At 41.8% G+C, this 19,568-nt stretch overlaps 1 protein-coding gene across 10 annotated transcripts in view; it reads left to right on the forward strand.

Annotated features, from left to right (window-relative positions):
- Positions 1–19,568, forward strand: part of LOC114023465 (liprin-beta-2-like) — a 198,018-nt gene that overhangs the window by 80,564 nt on the left and 97,886 nt on the right. For 6 of the 10 annotated variants that reach the window (XM_027836096.1, XM_027836099.1, XM_027836100.1 and 3 more), the window contains exon 3: positions 5,427–5,641. The exons of 3 other annotated variants lie outside the window; for them this stretch is intronic. In XM_027836096.1, coding sequence (XP_027691897.1) covers positions 5,427–5,641 — 215 coding nt within the window. Of the gene's footprint in view, positions 1–5,426; positions 5,642–13,235; positions 13,330–19,568 lie in introns of those variants that run through there. One more of the 10 variants, XM_027836106.1, reaches the window with a different exon arrangement.

Below are 19,568 nucleotides of genomic sequence, written 5' to 3' on the forward strand. Positions count from 1 at the left end.
AAAATTAACCTATACTTTCTGAAATGCACTGGCCTTTTAGTAGTATTCACATATCAGCTTTATCCTTAATACTGATACCTTAGGTGAGGTCCTAGGTCTCCATGAACTAACTCATCTTCCTAGGCCATCAGTTTCTTTAATCAAGAGGGCGTTGGAATCCCATTTTTCATATGCTTTCTAAAGTTCCTTCTCACCAACCACCATCTTGAGCCACCACACTTCCTGGGCTTTCTTCCTCAGTGTTCTATTCTCTGCCACTACCTTTGATCCCCAATCACTTTGGTAAGTTAGGTACTTCATCCACTGGGTATTTATTTGTTCCTGTTTGGGAAGCTCATGCTAGCCCTAGCATCCTTTCTGGAGATCTTAGGCTTATAGATGGGCTACTAGGTGGCACAGTGGGTAGAGCAAGATAGAGCTCTGGGCCTGCAGTCAAGAAAACCTGAGTTCAGGTTTGGCCTCAGACACTTACTACCTTTGTGACTCTGGGCAAATCACTTAACCCTGTTTGCCTCAGTTTCCTCATCTGTAAAATGAGCTGGAGAAGGAAAAGGCAAACTTCCTCAGTGTCTCTGCCAAGAAAACACTAAATGGGGTCTTAAAGAGTTGCAACACAACCACAACAACTGAATAACATCTTACTTGCAGGTATATACTCTTCCCAAGTACAGTATTCCCAACCTTTTTCAGCCCCTATAGCCCTTAGCTTTCAGTAGCCTTTTGTACCACCATTATACAATACAAAAGGAAATAAATTCTAGATTTTTCCACTTATGAGTATAGAAATATAATGAGATTAATTTATTTCAGTCAAATATTTTTATTATCCAAGTGTCCCATAGTCTTTCAATAATTTTCTCATATCTTGTGTTGGACAGAGAATCTCATGATTTAGTGTTTTTTTCCGATTCTCGTATGTATTTTTCTCTGACATATTTAGGATATTGATAGGAAAAGTTTTTCTACTGATGTGCCATTGAAATTTAGTCTAGCTATATTTCACTAAAAAAGTATTGATTTGATTCCAGGGGTCTAAATGATAATGATGCATGCCACCCCACCTTTTGCACCATTTAAGATGCAAAATGAGACATAAATTTTGGAATATAGCCAATGTGGGGTTTTGTTTTGCTTGGCTGCATATTTGTTACAGAGATTTTATGGGGGGACCTAAGAGGAAAGGCTAGAGGTAGAGTTATCACCAAAAAGATGGAAAGAAAAAAATCATTGAAGCATTTTTTTTTAACATTTACGGAAGAGAACCAAAAGAACTTCAAAAGAAATCATAGAAAAGGAGAGATTTGGAAATTGCATGTTGAATATATGATATAATCTTTAAATTAAATTATTTCTAAAAAGTTAACCAATATTTATTATCTCTCCTTCCTACCTTCACCCTGCTTTCTCCCTCTCTCCCCCAAAAAAAGGAAAAACAAAGCCCTTGAAATAAATATTGGGGGAGGGGGGAATATTAATACTGTACTATGCATTTTTAGGCTCAATTCTGCTAGAAAAAAATTAATTGAATTTAACATTAATCTATATCTAAGTCATTTCTAGCTTAAAGAGAGATATTCAAAATGTGGTATGCCCCCATGCCCTGTAATATGTCTGTCTACACCAAGACTATTTGAGATAACATTTATAAAAATCTTGAATAAGGAAAAGGTCATATGTATATTTATATAAAGGTTATAATACAGTTTGAGGTTAACATTTGAGAATAATAACTGTTCTCTGTACTCAATTCCTTCCTGGACTTCTCCTAGGACTGAAAAGGGTTTCATCCCTGAGATCAGTATCTTAACCTTGAATAAAAAAGAGACCCCTACTTCAAGTGGGTGGGAGAGGCCTTGATCCTATCTAGACTTGACCAGATTTGGTTATCCCACTTAATTCCTTTCTAAAAGAAATGCCTTAACTTTTGTTCTATCCACTTTTCTAAAGGGAAAAATTGGGGAAGGGTTTTAGGTTGGAGAAATAGTCCTTAATATTACTAGAAGAAACTAAAAAGGATGATTAAACAAAATTAGGCTCCCACATATATGTAGTCAAGCACTAAGTTCTCACGTTGGCCACATCCAAGAATGTTTCTCTATGTATGTGGTCCATCAGTCATCTGGTAGGAAGTGGCTAGCATTCTTCATGGTAGGTCCTCTGAAATCATCTTTGGTGTTTGTACTGAAATCACAGCTCTTAAATCTTTCAAAGTTGTTTATTTTACAGTATTATTATATAAGTTGTTCTGCATGTAATATACTTAAAAATAACAGTGTGTTGTAGATAATGGCTGTTCAGTTTCATTCATTCAATTAACACTTATTAAGCATCTTCTGGGCAACTAGGTGGAGCAGTGGATAGAGTGCTGAGCCTGGAGTCAGGAAGCTTCATCTTTGGGAGTTCAAATCCAGTCTCAGACACTTATCCTAGGCAAGTCACTTACCCCTTTTGCCTAAGTTTCTCATCTGTAAAATGAGCTGGAGAAGGAAATAGCCAACCTCACTAGTATCTGTGCCAAGAAAATCCCAAAATGGTGTCACAAAGAGTTGGGCATGACTGAAAAACTCCAAGTGCCTGCTATATGCCAGGCACTGTGCTAAGTGCTAGGAATGCAAAAAGAGGCAAAAGATAATCTTAGTCTAATAGGGGAGAGAACATGCAAGCAAATCTATACAAAGCAAACTATATACAGGAAAAACAGGAAATAATTGAAAGAGGGAAAGCACTGGAATTAAGAAGGGCTAGAAGGCTTCCTGTAGAAGATGGGATTTTTGGTTGGGACTTAAAAGAAGCTAGGGATGTCAGTAGTCAGAGCAGAGGAGAGGGAGAGATCCAGGCGTGGGAAGACAACCAGAGAACATACCCAGAGACCAGAGATGGAGTATGTTGTTTGTGGAACAGTCTGGAGGCCATTATTCCTGAATCAAAGCATATGTATGGATGAGGAAGGTAGGAAGGGGCTAGGTTATGCAGGGCTTTGAATACTAAACAGAGCATTTTGTATTTGCTCCTGGAGGCAATAGGGAGCCTTGGGAGTTTATTGAGTAGGGTGGTGATATGATCAGATCTGCACTTTAAAAAAATCACTTTGGTGGCTAAATGGAGGATGGGAAGAGATTTGAGACAAACAGATCCATCACCAGGCTGTTGGAGGAGGACCAGAGACTGGAGAGTATTTGAGAGATGTTGTAAAGGTGAAATCAGCAGGCCCTGGCAATAGATTGGATGGGAGGGGAGGCGGGGAAAGAAAGTGAGGATGACTTCTAGGTTGGGAACCTGAAGGACAGAAGGACTAGGACAGGGAGGGGAAGCTGCAGCCTGGAAGCCATGTGTGGCCCTGTAGGTCTTCAAGTGCTGCCCTTTGACTGAATCCAAACTTCGCAAAACAAATTCGCTTAATAAAAGAATTTGTTCTGTAGAACTTGGATTCAGTCAAAAGTCGCACCCGGGGACCTAGAAGGCTCACAGCAGGTTCCCCACCCCTGATCTAGGAGGACAATGGTGGTTTTCTCCACAGTGATAGGGAAGGTTTAGGGGGAAAGATAAAGAGTTCCGTTTTGGACGCATTGAGTTTAAGATGAATACTAGACATCCAATTTGAGATGTCTTAAAGGCAGTTAGAAATGCCAAACTAGGGGCAGCTAGGTGGTGCAGTGGATAGAGCTCTGGCCTTGGAGCCAGGAGGACCTGAGTTCAAATCCAGCCTCAAACACTTAACACTTACTAGCTGTGTGACCCTGGGCAAGTCACTTAACCCTGATTGCCTCACCAAAAAGCAAAGAACAAAAAAAAAACTGGAGGTCAGCAGAGAGATTGGGGCAGGAAAGGTAGATTTTAGAATTGTCAGCATAAAAATGGTAAATCAATCCAAGGTTACTGATGAGACCATCACTAAGTGAAGCAGTTAGAGAGAGAAGAAAAGAGGACCCAGGACAGAACCCTGAGGACCACGTTCAGCCAGAGGACGTGATCCGGGGAGGATCCAGCCAAGGAGACATTACAGTCCTTTTTCTGTTCTACTCTATACAAAAGTGCTCCAATTTATCCTGTTTGGAGTGGTTGTATGGAATTGTTTGTGTGTTGCCTTCCTATTAGAGATTTGTATTTCTTGAAAGCAAGGACTGTCTTGTTTCTTTTTGTGTTCCCAATGATTAGCACAGTCCTTGGCATATAGTAGGCTCTTAACAAATATTTATTGACTGATAACCAGTTGTTTATTAAGTTCAGAATGAAAAAACAATTAAAAGAAAAAGTAGTGATCCCTAGGGACTGATTAAGGACTTGAGTCTTAGAATGAATGAACAAAGCATTTATTAAGCACTTACTATGAGCATAGCATTGTGCTGCCGGTCAGATACAAAGAGCTTACATTCTAATGAGACAACCCATGAAAGGTTTCCACTGAAAATCAGATGGAAAGTCTCATGGTCCTCAGGCAAAGCTTATGGTAAAGCATCTGTGTTCATGTCATTTTATATATATATAATTTTCTGATGGGGGCAGCAGCTAAGTGGCCCAGTAGATAGAGCACTGGACTTGTAGTCAAGAAGACCTGAATCCAAATCCAGCCTCAGACGCTTACTAGCTGCGTGACCCTGGGAAAGTCAATCTCAGTTCGCCTCTGTTTCCTCACCTATAAAATGGGAATAACAGCATCTACCTCCCAGGGTCATTGTGAGGATCAAATGAGATAGTATTTGTAAAGCACTTAGCACAGTGCCTGGGACATAAGTGCCATGTAAATGTTGTTATTCTTATTGTCATCATCTTTTATCATGTTGAATAATTTAACGTTGCCCAGGACTTTGGTGGCAAGAACTTTTTTTTCTGGGTTTTCAATAGCTGTGGCAATAGCATTTGAAGAAGCAATTGCCAGGCTTCGTCTCCATAGGGTTTGTTTCCCAGGATGACGGCTGAGGGCAGTGGGCCAGAAGCATCATCATTCTCTTAGGTTCAGAGTCCTGAGCTGTCTAGATAAGAATCTGAAGGGAAATGGTGGTCAATGGCGGTAGTGGTGACTTGCCTTGCCTGGCAGATGCTGCCTTTAGTTTCTTCCCTCCCTCCCCCGACCCTCCTCCCCACCCCCTCTGCTTGCTGGCTTTGTGAGGGGCAGTTGGTTGGCAGTTGGTGGAGACAGCTGGCCTCAGATGTTGCCTCCCTGGATGATGACTATAAGAGCTGGGCTGGAGGTATTGATGGGGAGAAGACGGTGCTCCCATACTCCTAGGGGTCCTGGGTCTACCTATTTCTTGGGAAATGATTATTTTTAATGAAGGCTCAGGAAAAAAAAAAGCCTTACTTTACACAGTTCTGTCTGGGAATTAGGAACCCTCTTTGATGACATTGGTTCTCATTTTTAAGCAGATATTTATATTCAGGTTCTGGCTGCAGTAAGGCTAACCTTCACTCCCTCTCCTCTATTCCAGGCACCAAATCGGCTGCCGAACACAGCAATGGTGCCTATGATGTTGGGTTGCCCTCCCAATCCCCATACATGAACATGTTCCCAGTACTTCATCTCGTTGAGGACCTGAAGCTGTCATTGGAGATGCTGGGAGATCCTCAGGAAAGAGAAGCCCTCCGGGGTCAGATCCCAGAGCCCACTGCAGCCTACATAAAAGAGTGGCTTCAGGGAAATTTGGTGAGTAGCTTTGATACAACCATCCCAGGAGCCGCTCTGTCTGGTGGGCCAGGAAAATCTGTCTTGGCAACCATGTTAAAGAGAACAGGCATGCCACTCAGCTAGAGAATTGCTAATTGCTTTGTGGGAAAAATTGGGGGAAAGTATGGGAGATTTATCGAACATGTAAAAAATTATCTAAGCTTGACATTCCTACTTAACCTGTGGTTTGGTGTTGTTTTGTTTTGTTTTGTTTTTAATATTCTAGTCTCCCTCTCTCCTTATCTAACCCCTGTCCCCATGGACAATTTTCTTCTAAGCCTATCATAACTCTCACCAGGCTTTAGGCTAACATCCAAATCTTCTATATTTTCCCATTCCTATCTGATCTGCCTGTAGCAGTGGTTCTCAAACTTTTTTACTCTTAAATTATTGAGGACCCCAGAGAGCTTTTGTTTATGTTGCATATATCAATGTTTACCATATTAGAAATGAAAACTGGTGAAATTTTAAAGTATTTATTAATAGATTTTAAACTCATTAGTAACATATTTTTATTATTTTTTAAAAATGATATATTTTTTAAAATAGTGAGAAGAATCACATCATTTTACTCATTTTTGCAAATCTCTTTAATTTCTGGCTTAATAGAAGGTAGTTGGATTCTTATCTGCTCTTCCACATTCAATCTGTTGCAATATGCTATTTTGGTTGAAGTATAGGAAGAGAATCCAGCCTCACACAGATAAGTAGTTGGAAAAGGGAGGAGTATTTTAATAGGGAAATAGTGTCTTAGTATGATTATGAAAATAATTTTTACCTCACTGACCCTCTGAAAGGGGTATGAGAACTGCTGGTACTCTTTATGGTACTCTTTATTCCAAGGAAAGGAGCAAACCTGCTCTTCAAGATAAAAGATGGAAGGATGGATGGATGGTTCATTCACCTCTGGAACTAAGCTTTTTTATCAGACAGTATCCAATCAAATTCAATTAGCATTTGATTCTAATCCAATTTCAATTTATTAATTTATAGACCCTTCCCATTAAACTAAAATGACTTTCAACTCTCAATCTTCCCCTGTGACTCTGACCCCCATAATATGTCAACCCAGAATAGTATTATCTAGATCCAGTACCTCCCTATTAAGCTTGGATATAATATCCTAGTGCCAGGGAAAGAGCATTGGATTTGGAGTCAGGAAATTTGGGTTCAAGTCTTGGCTCCAATACAATCACTTTTTAACAGAGGCTGAAACTGAGTCTTGGAAAGGTTTAATGACATACTCAGAATAACAAAGATAGTAAACAGCAGAGCCAGAATTCGAATTCAGATCCTCTGAACCCTAAACCATTATGAGGTTCCTTCCTGAACTCTAATCTCCGGGGGAACTCCCTGGTGGGAACAGAATTCATTCAGGTATCCCTGAATCCTGTTTGTCTACTCTACATCCTTTTACTAGAAAGTGGGGAAGATAGCTTTCCTGAAAGCTGCCTTTCCAGTTCATTCTGAATGAAGAGATAGTTATTGCTAAATATTTTAAGGGGAACAATGAACCAATAGTTCTCCCTTAGAAAAGAGGTAATCATGTCAGCATTAAGTATTTATCCCAGGTAACCACTGTTACCTGGCATTGTTGCTTCTCTCCAAGGCCTCTGGGTGTGGCTAAATTTTACTCCAAACACATTCAGTCTCCCCATTCTTAGTCAGTGTGTTCTCTCAGACTTATCTCTGTAGAGAGATGTGATTTGAGAAAGAGAAGGATTTCAGGGGATGGGTTTTATTTTTTGTTTTGTTTTGTTTTAATGGATGAGAGGTCTTATTTAATCCAAAACATCCTTACTTCAACTTCATGCTGCCCAGTCCTTCCTTACTGAGTCCAAAAACGCAAGTGAATATTTTCCTATACAGAACCATTGAGAGATCTTTAATTCTGTCAAAAAAAAAAAATAATGCAAATGTTTGCCAAATGGAAAAGAAAGAAGTTTTTTAAAAATGTGGGGGAAGAAAGGGCTGCTTTATGATTAATGAAATTCGACTCTTGGGCCTGCCTGTGCCAACCAGGAAATACTTGTAAAGAAATGAAATGTTTTCTGAGGCAATCTTTCCTTCTATCCAGTGGAAGAAGATATTAGGAGATCAGACACTGACTTTTCCCAAGAAAAGGTGGCGTCGTTTTATTTCTGAAAGCAGCCCCTCCTCTGTCACGGGGCTGGAAGCAGAACCCCAGAATTCCAGGGTGCACCAAGTTCAGCCCGCCTGGCTCCTTTAAAGGGAGCTGGTGTTATCCTACCAGTCCATCTGCCCACTGGGGCAGTGAGTGAAGATGGTGCTGCCTGCCTGTCATTTGTTCTGATGCAGTGGATGGGAGAGGCCACTGGAGGGGGCAGGGACAGAAGAGGATGCTGCTCAGACTCCTCTGACGCCCTGCGGCCTCCATCAAAGGCCAAGGACCGTCTGAGGATGGCATTCTTCCTTGCCATTGTTGCCTTCAGAAATTGTTGATTAAACCTTGAAAAGAACCATTTCGGTCAGATTTGGGATTTTATCAGGAAGAATGGCATCAGAGTTTACAAGTTCATTTTCGTATTACAAATAGTGTAACCAAATAATAACTAGTATTTCAGTGGTGTTTCACCGTTTGCAAAGCACTTTACATAATCTCCTTGAGCCCCAAACTGTGGCAGATATAGGGATAATAGTAATAATAAATAATAGCTAACATTTATAGAGTGCTCATTATGTTTCAGGCACTGTGCTAAGCGCTTTACAATTGTTATCTCTTCTTGATCTTCACCACGATCCTGGCAAGTAGGTGCTGTTATTATACTCATTTTACAGATGAGAAAACTGAGGCAAACAGAGTAAAGTGACTTGCCCAGGGTCACACAGCTAGTAATTAGAACTCGGACTTTCCTGACTCCAGGCCCAGGACTCGAAGCACTTGGCCTTTCCCAGTGGGTAAAGTACCTGTTACAGCAGTGTTTGTAACTGCTCACAGGGCTAACAGTGTGTGCGCTCCTGCCACCATTTTAGAAACTCAGGCTCAGATAGATAATTTGCCCTTGGGCATGTAGCTGTGAGAAGAGGAGGTAGGATTTTAACCCCTCCTCAGTCAGGAGCTGGGTTCAGATCTCATCTCTGATACCATCTGGAACACTTTGACAAAGATCTGACTTCCCCAGGCCTCAGCTTCCTCATCTGTAAAATGAAGTAGTCAGCCTGGACAGCTTCTGAGGACCCTCCAATTGCAGTTCTGTGAACCTGGGATGGATGCCAGGTCTTCCTGATTCCAACTCCATCCCTCTCGCCGATCACTAGGCCACACTTCCTCTCAGAAAAAAGGAAAGGTCTCTGAATGGGAAGCTCAGGACTGGCTAATCAGGAGCATCTGGGCCAGGTAGAAAGTGCCAGTTTCGTTGGTGGTGGGTTTAGAGCAAGAGTTCTTAACCTGAGGTCTGGGAAGTTGTGATACATCTAGATATGTGTCTCCACATATACATGTATGAAATGCATAGATGTGCATATTTATGCATGTATAATAAATGTTATTTGTTATGTATAACATAAATACATGTTATTGTATATATTATATTATATTATACATAACATAATAGGAGCAGCTAGATGGCACAATGGATGAGTGCTAATCCTGGAGTCAGGAAGAATCATCTTTGTGAGTTCAAATTTGGCTTCAGACACTTAGTGTGTGACCCTGAGCAAGTCACTTAACCTATTTGTCTCAGTTTCTTCATCTATAAAATGAGCTGGAGAGGGAAATGGCAAACCACTCCAGTATATTCATCAAGAAAACCCCAAGTGAGCTCACTAAAGGTCAGACACGACTGAAAACAACTGAACAATACCAATTATAATAATAATGTCTTATATATTTAAAATTTATTTTCAGTTCCAAATTCCTTCTCTCACCCATTGAGAAGGTAAGGAATGTGATACCTGATTTTTTTTAAATAAAATTTTAAATTTGTTTATTTAGATAACTATTTCAATAGAATTAGTTTCCTTTTTTACTCTCTCAGGGGTAGGGAACCTTCAGGCTGAAGGCCACAAATTCCCCACCCCTGTGTACTTTATGCATTTAGAAACGTTATTCTATGGGAGGGGTCTAGACTGCCAAAGACACACATGCAAGAAATAAAAATTCAGAGCTCTTGGTTTTGAGGGGAAAATTGAAAAGCACTAAACAAATCAGTTCTGAATGACATTCAAGGAATTTTCATCAGCTTCATTCCCCCCTTGTTCTTTTTGCTGTAAGGTTGAGAGTGTATTTAAACCAAGCAGGCTTTAGAGACATTTCCAAGGGGTTTACAATTCCCATAAAGGCAAGATTCATTAATTACAAATTTAGTGAATTTTGGGTTTTTTCCCCCCAAAAAATTCCAGGAACTCCTACCCAGCTGGCTCAATCTTTTGGCCATCTTCCCTGGCTCATCTTTCTCTGGTCCCACCCAAATGTGGGTGTCCTGTAAAGGTTCTGTCCTTATCCAATCTTTACCCATCTTTCAACACTCTCTCACTTGAAAAATCTCATTCTCTCCCTTAGATTCAATTATTACCTCTAGGCAGGTGATTCCCAGATCTCTATGTCCATCCCCCATCTCTCTCCAGTGGTGTAGATTACTGATGCAGAAACCAGGCCCTATCATTCTCCTTCTCAAAAACCTTCAGTAGTTTCCTGTAGCCTGTAGGATAACATACAAACTCTTCCACCTACCATTTCATTTGAAGGCCCTCTGTGATCTGCCTTTAACTTACCTTACCATCCCTCCTTCCTTTCATGTATTCTACATGCCCTCTCTTTGCCTCATACCTGGATTGCACTTCCTCCTCATCTCTGCTGTTGAAATCCTCTTCCTTCAAGGCCTAGCCAAGCACCGTCTTCTCCAGGAAACCTTCTCAGATGCCCTGTGTTGGAAGCAAAGTCTCTCTCCTTGAATGTCATCTAGCATTTTGGGTCTTTGCTTTTCCCTCAGTATATTCTTTCTTATTTCAAATGTGTGACATAGTGGATAGAGAGCTGGGTTCATATCCCACCTGTGACACATACTGGCTGTTGTGACTGTGAGCACGTCACTTAACCTCAGTGCCCTAGGAAACTCACTAAGACTAAATTGCAGATAAGGTGCCAACCCTCATCAATAGAAAGTGTTCCCTCATCATTGTTCCCTGTGCCAGCAAGCTCACAGGTCTAATCCCTATCTTATATTTATTTCCACCCATGTCATATTTTCCTTATTAGATTGTAAGCTCCTTGAGGGCAGAAAACATCCCCCTTCCATCTTTGTATCCTCAGAAACTTCCACTTTGCACAGAGCAGGCATTTAATAAAGGTTTGTGGAATTCAATGAAATGGAGCACTCAGAAGGTGAGCTCCTCTATGACAAGGCCCTGGAGACTGTGTAAGGAAGAGTGCCTATACAGGACTGAGAATGTGGCCTTGGAGGAAGGAGAAAACCCTAACCATTTTCTCACATCTCTTTGTTGCTATGAGCCCAGGGGAGAAAGGAGGGAGAGTCAGGGCCAAAGCCTGAGCAGTTTACAAGAACTGCCCTTCTGCCTGCCTTCTGAGAGAATCCCACTCAGTATGATCTGCACATGGATAGGGGAGGCCTCTCACATCTGCTGAAGGCATGATTTTCCAGCCGGGGCATGCATGCAACAGCCGCCACAGCAACACGATGCAGACGATAAGAGAATCCAAGGTCAAGGGCAGCAGGGGCAACTCTAGAAGGAAGCCTTGCTCTCTGTCAAACTTGCTTATCATCCTCCTGCAGCTTGCTTTGGTAGCTGGCTTCTGAATTCCACTTATGAAGCAAAATTGGTCATTCCAGATTGTAAGTCTGTGGAACAAGCATTGTGATTGTCCATGTCTGGGGGCAGTGTGGCATAACAGACAGTGTCCTGGACTCTGAGTCAGGAAGAGGTATTGTCATATCCTGGCTCTGACACTTTACTATCTGTTTGACACTGGGCATGTCGCAGAAACTTCTGTCAGCCTCAGTTTCCTCACCTGTAAAATGGACATAATAATAGCACCTACCTCACAGGATCGTTATGAGAATCAAATGAGATAACCTATGGAGAGTACTTTGCAAACCTTACAGTGCTGTATAAATGTTAACTATTTTTATGGTTAATTTCTCTGATTTCTGTTATTTTTGTTGCTATTGCTCAGTCATTCAACCATGTCTAATGCTTCATGACCCCATGGACCATAGCATGCCAGCTCCTTCTATCCTTCACTATCTGTCCTAGCTCATGTTCATGGCTTCCATGACACTGTCTATCCATCTCATCCTCTGCTGTCCCCTTTTCCTTTTGTCTTCAGTCTATCCCAGCATCAAGGTCTTTTCCAATGAGTCCTGTCTTCTCATTATGTGGTCAAAATATTTAAGCTTCATAATTTGACCTTCCAGTGAATAGCGTGAATTAGTTTCTTTAAGTATTGACTGGTTTGATCTGCTTGCTGTCCAAGGGACTTTCAAAAGTCTCTTCCAGCACCACAATTTTTTTTGTTTGTTTGTTTTTTGCTAGGCAATGGGGTTATGTGACTTGCCCAGGGTCACACAGCTAGTTAAGTGAGGCCAGATTTGAACTCAGGTCCTCTTGATGCCAGGGCAGGTGCTCTCTCCATACGCCACTTAGCTGCCCCTTTTTTCTTTTCTTTTTCTTTTTTGTTTGCTAGCACCACAATTTGAAAGCATCGATTCTGTGGCTCCCCAACTTTCCTTATAGTCCCAATTCTCACAGCCATACCTTGCTACTGGAAAAAAAAAAACATAACTTTGACTATACGGACCTTTGTCTCTGCTTTTTAGTATCCTGTCCAAATTTGCCACAGCTTTCCTTCCAAGGAGCAAGCATCTTTTAATTTCACGGCTGCAACCACTGTCTGCAGTGATCTTTGAGCCCAAGAAGATAAAATCTGACACTGCTTCCATTTCCTCTCCCTCTATTTGCCAGAAAGTGATGGGACCAATTGCTGAGATCTTGGTTTTTTGGATATTATGCTTTAAACCAGCTTTTACACTCTCCTCCTTCACCCCTCAACAAGAGACTTCTTAATTTCTCTTAATTCTTTTTTCTATTGTTATTTTACCTATAAAATGAAGATAGTACATGTTCTGTAATTATGAGGCCAGAATGAGTTAATACATGTAAAATGCTTTGTAAACTTTAAAGTGCTGTATCAATGCGAGTCGTTATCATTATAATTTTCTCTGAGGGAGTACATCAGCAGGACTTCTAGATAAAATGGGCAGTCATGATGATGGAAGGTGTCTTTCCCTCTTCCCTCCTACTCCAGTCTCCCCACCAAATTCATTCAGGTTTCCCCTCGGAATAAGAGAGCCTGCTGATCCCTCTAGACTGAGGCTGGGATGAAATTGCTGCCACAATCACACACGGATGTTTGGCCATTCATAACTAGCTCACTGTTAGAAGGGGTCAAAGCTCAAGGCTGATAGTTGAGTTCAAAACCCAGGTAGGTGATAGGTCAGAAGAAGAACATGTGACCCACAAGAATTTCCTCCGTCAACAATTCTGGATGATAAGATGCTGACTCAGGGCAAAAGCAGCTGCCAGTGTCCAGACCTGGTACTTCTGGAGGCAGGAAGAATGACCAGATCTCAACCCTGTTTTATATTTAACCATTCCCAGAAAGTGCCTGGACCCCACCACTCAGCAAGGTAGGTTTCTTACTTTCTATGTTAGAGAATGCCTCCCAGATTGACTCTTTTTGTGAAGGCAAACTAGGCCATCTTTTACCTCAATTCTTACCTAGCCTTTAACGAGTGAATGGGTGTTGCCTCAGACAAACCTGGGAAACCTGGGAAAACCAGACAAACCTGGGAAAGACCTTAGCTTAAAAAGGCCAAGGCCTCCCACTGCATCTGGGGCCATTCCCCAGTCATTTTGATCTATAGCTTGCCACTGGACCCAGATGACTCCAGAGGAGAAAGTGAGGCTGGTGACTTTGCACAGCCCCCTCTCACTTAAATCCAGTTCACTTGCCAGTCAAGACATCACCCTCCTGATGTCATTGGTCTTCTCTGAGGATGAAGGACGAACAACAAGTTAGAGATAAGAGCCCACCTGGGGACATGGAGTGGGCATAAAATAAACCCCTGTTTTGAAGACTCATTCACACATCCTCAGAAAGAGGAATTGTTCAGTAATTCATGGAAACCCAGCTTCAGATATTCACCAGGAAGCTGTACCCACTGGGTCCTAGCACAGGATATGCAAAAAGGATTGATTATTCCCTGTCTGGATGTTGGGTGGCGAAATCCAGGGAGCACTCCTCTCTTGGGTCAGAATTATGAGCATATGAGTTCTTTTTTCCATATGTCCAGAAATAAAGAAAAAAAATGTTTTCTGGCCAGTGGATTTTTCATGTCTATGCTAGAATAGCTGTCCATGGATTAGACCTGTTTCTGGGTCACCTTTTCCCTACCCCCATTCCCTCTCTACGTCATGGGAGGAGAGGAGATGCCAAATCACCAACCCAATGCAAAGCACTTCACATTCCCAGTTGCCACCCCTTCTGCCCCCAAACACACACTGTTCTGATCCAGAAAAGGGTACCTCTAGTTTGTTTCTATAGTTTTAGGGCACCTACAACCAATGATTTTGTATAGGGCTTGTAGATGATGAATTTTTTTTTTTGCCCAAAGGTATTTGTGGATTTCCCCTGTTCAGGACTGGGGGAGGTAAATATTAAACATCTAGGTTTTCTGTTTGACTTAGATAACAACCCTCCACTTCTGTATAGTACTTCATCCCTTGCAGAGCATTTTCTTGGCCTATTCTCTGACTTGCTTATAGGGTCATAGATTTATAACCTGAAGGGGCCTCAGAGTCATCAAGTTTGACCCTCTCATTTTCCAGATGAGGAAACTGAGGCCCAGAAACATTAAATGACTTGCCCAAGTCACATAGCTAGTAAATGTTTGAGGCATGATCTGAAACCAGGTCTTCCTGACCCACATTCAGCACCCTGTTTAGGAGCAGTTTAGATGAACTAGACTAATGGGTCAGTTAGTCTGTATATAGTAAGAGTTTCTCCTCCTGTCCTAGTCTAGCACCTGGAAGCATATTGCTAGTTAATCAGCTAAGCTGGGGAATCATTCCTCGAATTTCAGCCAGGTCCTGATGGCTTTAAGTACAGGCATACCACACATAGTAGCCTTAGGTGGTTCCCCAAAAACTGCAGGAGGAAGGTAAATCCCTAAACAGCAATATAAATGAGAGTCAAGTTCCTCACTGCTCAGAATTCAAAGTCTAAAAAGCCTAAAGTGGGCCTGCAGACCAGGGACTATATTACCTTTATAACAGCAATTCTGACCACATCTCAAAGCTTTCTCCAACCCCAGAACAGTAAGTACTGTGGGACAACTGGGGTTTTGTGCCCAGGTGTAAAACATAAAGAGTACTAAGGTGGGGGTTGGGGGGGGGGATTAGCAGTTAAGGGGATTGAGAGAGGTTTCCTGTAAAAGGTGATGCTTAAGGTGAATCTTGAAGGAATGGGTAGATTCTTAGAGGTTTGGGGAACAGGAGTCATTCCCTCCAAGTCTAGGGGAAGAGAAGGTGGAGTCACAAAGCCTCATCACATCCTCACACCTTCTAGCTCTCCCTGTCTCCATCCCCTCAGCCCCTCTCTCTCCCAGGATCCACAGCAGTCCGCCTCCAGGAATGGGGCGGAGGGCAGGGTGGACGAACAAAGGACCCCAACTGGTCTAGCAACCCTTCTGGGATTGGGCCAAATCACCGGTCTCCACCAATCAAACGGTGTTATGGATGATTTGCTTTGGTTGCCTAGCAACCATTTTCTGATTGGTTGTAGAAACCACTCAGAGACACTACAGCTAAGGCTTCGGGTGACTTAACGAGGTTTTGTTACTATGTTACTTTTTAAATGGATACATTTTATTTTGTCCAACAATAAATAATTATGTCCTAATAAATAATGAATAAACATTCCTAATAATAATTCTTCCTAATAAATTAGCATTATACTTTCCCTTTTAAAAAAGTTAAGGGGCAGGTAGGTAGTGCAGTGGATAGAGCACTGGCCCTGAAGTCAGGAGGACCTGAGTTCCAATCCGGCCTCAGACCAAACACTTTACACTTAGCATCTGTGTGACCTTGGGCAAGTCACTTAACCCCAATTGGCCTAAAAATTTTTTAAAAGTTTAAAATTTAAAAAAATTAAGTAAAACTATCTGATAATAGTGATTACTAATTTCACTAGTAATTAGTTTTGTATCAACATAAAGGAAGTTATGTTTCAGGATTACTCATCTGAACGGATTATTTGCCCGAATTTTGTTGTCTTTTAGTGTTCCCTCCATTTGCATTATTGTAAACAGTGTTATATCAGTCAGGATGACGTCATACAGGTCTTCCCATTCAATGTCATAATTTTTCATATCTGTCAATCAATGAGCATGCATTAAGTACCTATCCTAGCAAAGACACTCTGCTTGGTTCTGCATATACAAAAAAAAAAAAAAAATAGGACAGTCTCTGACCCCAAGGCTTATATTCTTTTAAAGGAAAACATGCTGACATATAAACATATATAAAAATATATGCAATACAAACACAAGATAATTTTGGCAGAGAAATAATTGTAGCTCAGAGGATCAGGTAGAAGGGGAAGGGTTTACCTGAGCATGCTGACAATAATCTCGTCCATAACATTCATATGTAACTGATGGTTACATAATTTGCTTCCAACTCCTTTCTACTAAATACAAATGATGATGTAAGATATTTGAATACATTCAGAACCTTTCTGTCATTGACCTCAGGTTATAAACCTAGTAGTGATTGCTGGCTCAAAAAGTGTATCACACAGTTAGTAAGGTCAAGTGTCTGGATCTGAACTCATGTCCTCCTGACTCCAAGGCCAGAGCTCTATCCCCTGTGCCACCTAGCTACCCCCACTACAGTGTCTTGAAAAGACTTTGGAATAACTTTGTGTGGGGATATGCTTGTGTAAGCTTTTGTGTGACCAGGAATACCTGGGCCAGTTAAATTAATTTAGGGTGTAGTAAAATTCTCTTGCAATGGTCATGTGGCTGGTAAATGACTTAGCCAGCCGGTAGGTGGCTGATTTATTTCACAAGGTATGGGAGGAGGAATTCCTCTGACATTTAAGTGTCTTTGATGGTTTTGGTTTGCTTTGTGTAGGCAGGTAGATTGTTTAAGACAGTCAAAAAACATTTATTAAGGGCCTAAGTACCTGACCCTTAGAGAGACAAAAGAGAAAGGGAAAGGCTGTCTCTGCCCTTTTGGAGTTCACTTTTTAAACTAGAAGTCAATACACAAAAAGAAGTAAACAGTGCTTGCGGCTGTGGGGGAGGGGAGGGATAATGTTCGTAAACCAGAAGCCAAGCCAAGGAGAAGATGGAAAATGAGTTCAGCTGGAAAGTTCTGAGCCCTGTATCCAGGAAGGCTTTGGAAGGAGTTGATTGCTCAACCCTCAGGGGAGAGGCAGCTTAGGGTGCAGAGAAAGCATTGAGGATTGGGAGGATTGAGGAAAATTTTTAAAAGCAGTTGCTAGGTGAGTATGTTTCTCGTGGCGCCTTTAAGTTAGGAGGAACGTAAGGGTCATTTGCTCCTTGATGGCTGATCAAAAGAAGTGTTAAGAATTCACCCAGTAACTTGCATCCCTCTTTCTTCTTTCCCCTTCCCCCCTCCCCTCAGCAAGTAGAAATGGCTTGTCTCAGGCTGGCTCTTTCCTTTTGAAGCCAGCTTCGTCAGGAGGCCAAGTACCTGAGGGCACTCACTGTTACCAGATCATATACTGAAGCTTCTTTATAATCAAGTTAGTTGAGATGGGATTTTACCTGAAATGTAAGAGCCACCTTCCTTTGTTAGGTTCTTTCCAAGGGCACCTTAAAAGTAATTGTCTATTTTTGTGTGTGAGACACTGATGGGCCTAATCATAAATAATTGGTTTGTTAGTATGTAAACCAGATTGGGGGGGGACCACTTGCACTAGGTGGCTGCTCAGCTCACAACTGTCAGATTCTGTAATTTTACGATCCATAGGAATAAACTTCTCTTCAAGCCTAAGAACTCACACATAGTCTTTCAGTCATGTCCAACTCTCTGTGACCCCATTTGGGGTTTTCTTGGCACAGACATTGAAGTGGTTTGCCATTTCCTTCTCCAGCTCATTGGATAAATGAGGAAACTGAGGCAGAGTTAATTGACTTGCCCAGGGTCACACAGCTAGTAAGTGTCTGGGGCCAGATTCAAACTCAGGTCCTGACTCCCGGTCCAGCACTCTAATCCATGTGCCACCTAGCTGCCTGTTTTTAAAGCCTTTACCTTTGATCAATTGCCAAAGATGTTTTAAAGAGGATTCTGCCACAGGTAGGCTCAAGGTCCCTTCCAACTCTAATGCTGTGAAATGTTTTTATGTCTGTGACACCTCAGCACAATGAGTGTTTGATAAGTTCTAAGTAGAGATAAGAATTTTAATTCCTACTAAGCCATGTTTAAGTGTTCATGCCTTCTGTTTGCTCCACAGCTAGTCCTGGTCATGCCCTGCCCAATTTATACAGGTTTCTGTCCCTTGTGACTGACAAATGCCCCTCATCTTCTAGGCAGGATAAAATTGATGGGTGGAGAGAGGGAACCCCAGGACCCATTTCCACTTCTCTCCCCATACTCCCTAGTTGCCTAGTAATTTCATCCTGTATTTTAGATATCCAGAATTCCCCACCGGAGCACTTCACTGGATGTGAGGATGTGAGGATGGGGTGAGAATTCCTCACTGGAGCACTGCCCCTCGGTTCACAAAAGTGAAAACAACTTTCCCAAGTCAGACCGTGCAGGTCAAACTGCTGCCCCACCCCCCTACTCAAAAACTCCAATGACTCCCTATTACCTCCAGGAATAAATATAAAATCCTCTGGCATTAACCACCCTTACAGCCTGGCCCCTTCCTGCGTTTCTAATCTCCTTACATTTTACTCCATTTACTCTGTGATCCAGTAACACTGGCTTCCCTGCTTTTCCTCTAACAAAACCCGCCATCTCCTAACTCTCCTGGCTGTTCCCAATGCCTTAAATGTTCTTCCTCCTCACAGCCACCTGCTACAAGTCTCAGCTAAAATGCCACCTTTTGCAAGAAATTCCTTCCATGACCCCCTTTTCCCTCACTGATTATCTCCAATTTTTTCCCTATCTATATTTTGTTTGCCCCGTTAGAATGTGTACTCCCTAAGGTTCAGGTTTTGTTTTGCCTTTCTTTGTACCAGGGCTTAGCACAATGCCCAGTACATAGTAAACGCTTCATAAATGCTGTTGAATAATTGATTGAGAGTCTCTACCAGTTCATCCTAGAAAGGGCAGGCAAGAAAAGCAAATTGTATATAATATAAATTGCCGTTTCATGAGAAAACCCATTTTTCTGTTTTATTGTGTATGTGGAAATGCTCATTTGAGTTGATATCTGCTAAGTTCATAAGTTTTTTTAAATGCAAGAGAAAGGAATTTGTGGCCCCCAGCCTTCTCTCTTGAGAAGAAAAGTAAGAGCTTTCTTGAGACTCCTGGATCCACAGAGGGACCTGGGCAGCTGAGCATCTCCTTTCTTCTCCAGTTATTCCAATATAGTGCCTTGTATGCAGTAGGCATTTAATAAATGCTTGCTGAATTAAAGTGAATGGATTTTAATTCCCATGTTGTTGTTGCTGTTTAATAGTTTACAATCACGTCCAATTCTTCATGACCCCATTTAGAATTTTCTTGACAGATACTCGAGTGGTTTGTCATTTCCTTCTCCAGCTCATTTTGCAGATGAGGAAACTGAGGCAAACAGGGTTAAGTGACTTGTTCAGGGTCACAAGCTAGTGTCTGAGGCCAGATTAGAACTGGGGAAGATGAGTCTTCCCGACTCCAGGCCTGGCAT

The sequence above is a fragment of the Vombatus ursinus genome, unplaced genomic scaffold, assembly GCF_900497805.2.
Source record: "Vombatus ursinus unplaced genomic scaffold, bare-nosed wombat genome assembly UNPS02014818.1, whole genome shotgun sequence".
Taxonomy (NCBI): Eukaryota; Metazoa; Chordata; class Mammalia; order Diprotodontia; family Vombatidae; genus Vombatus; species Vombatus ursinus.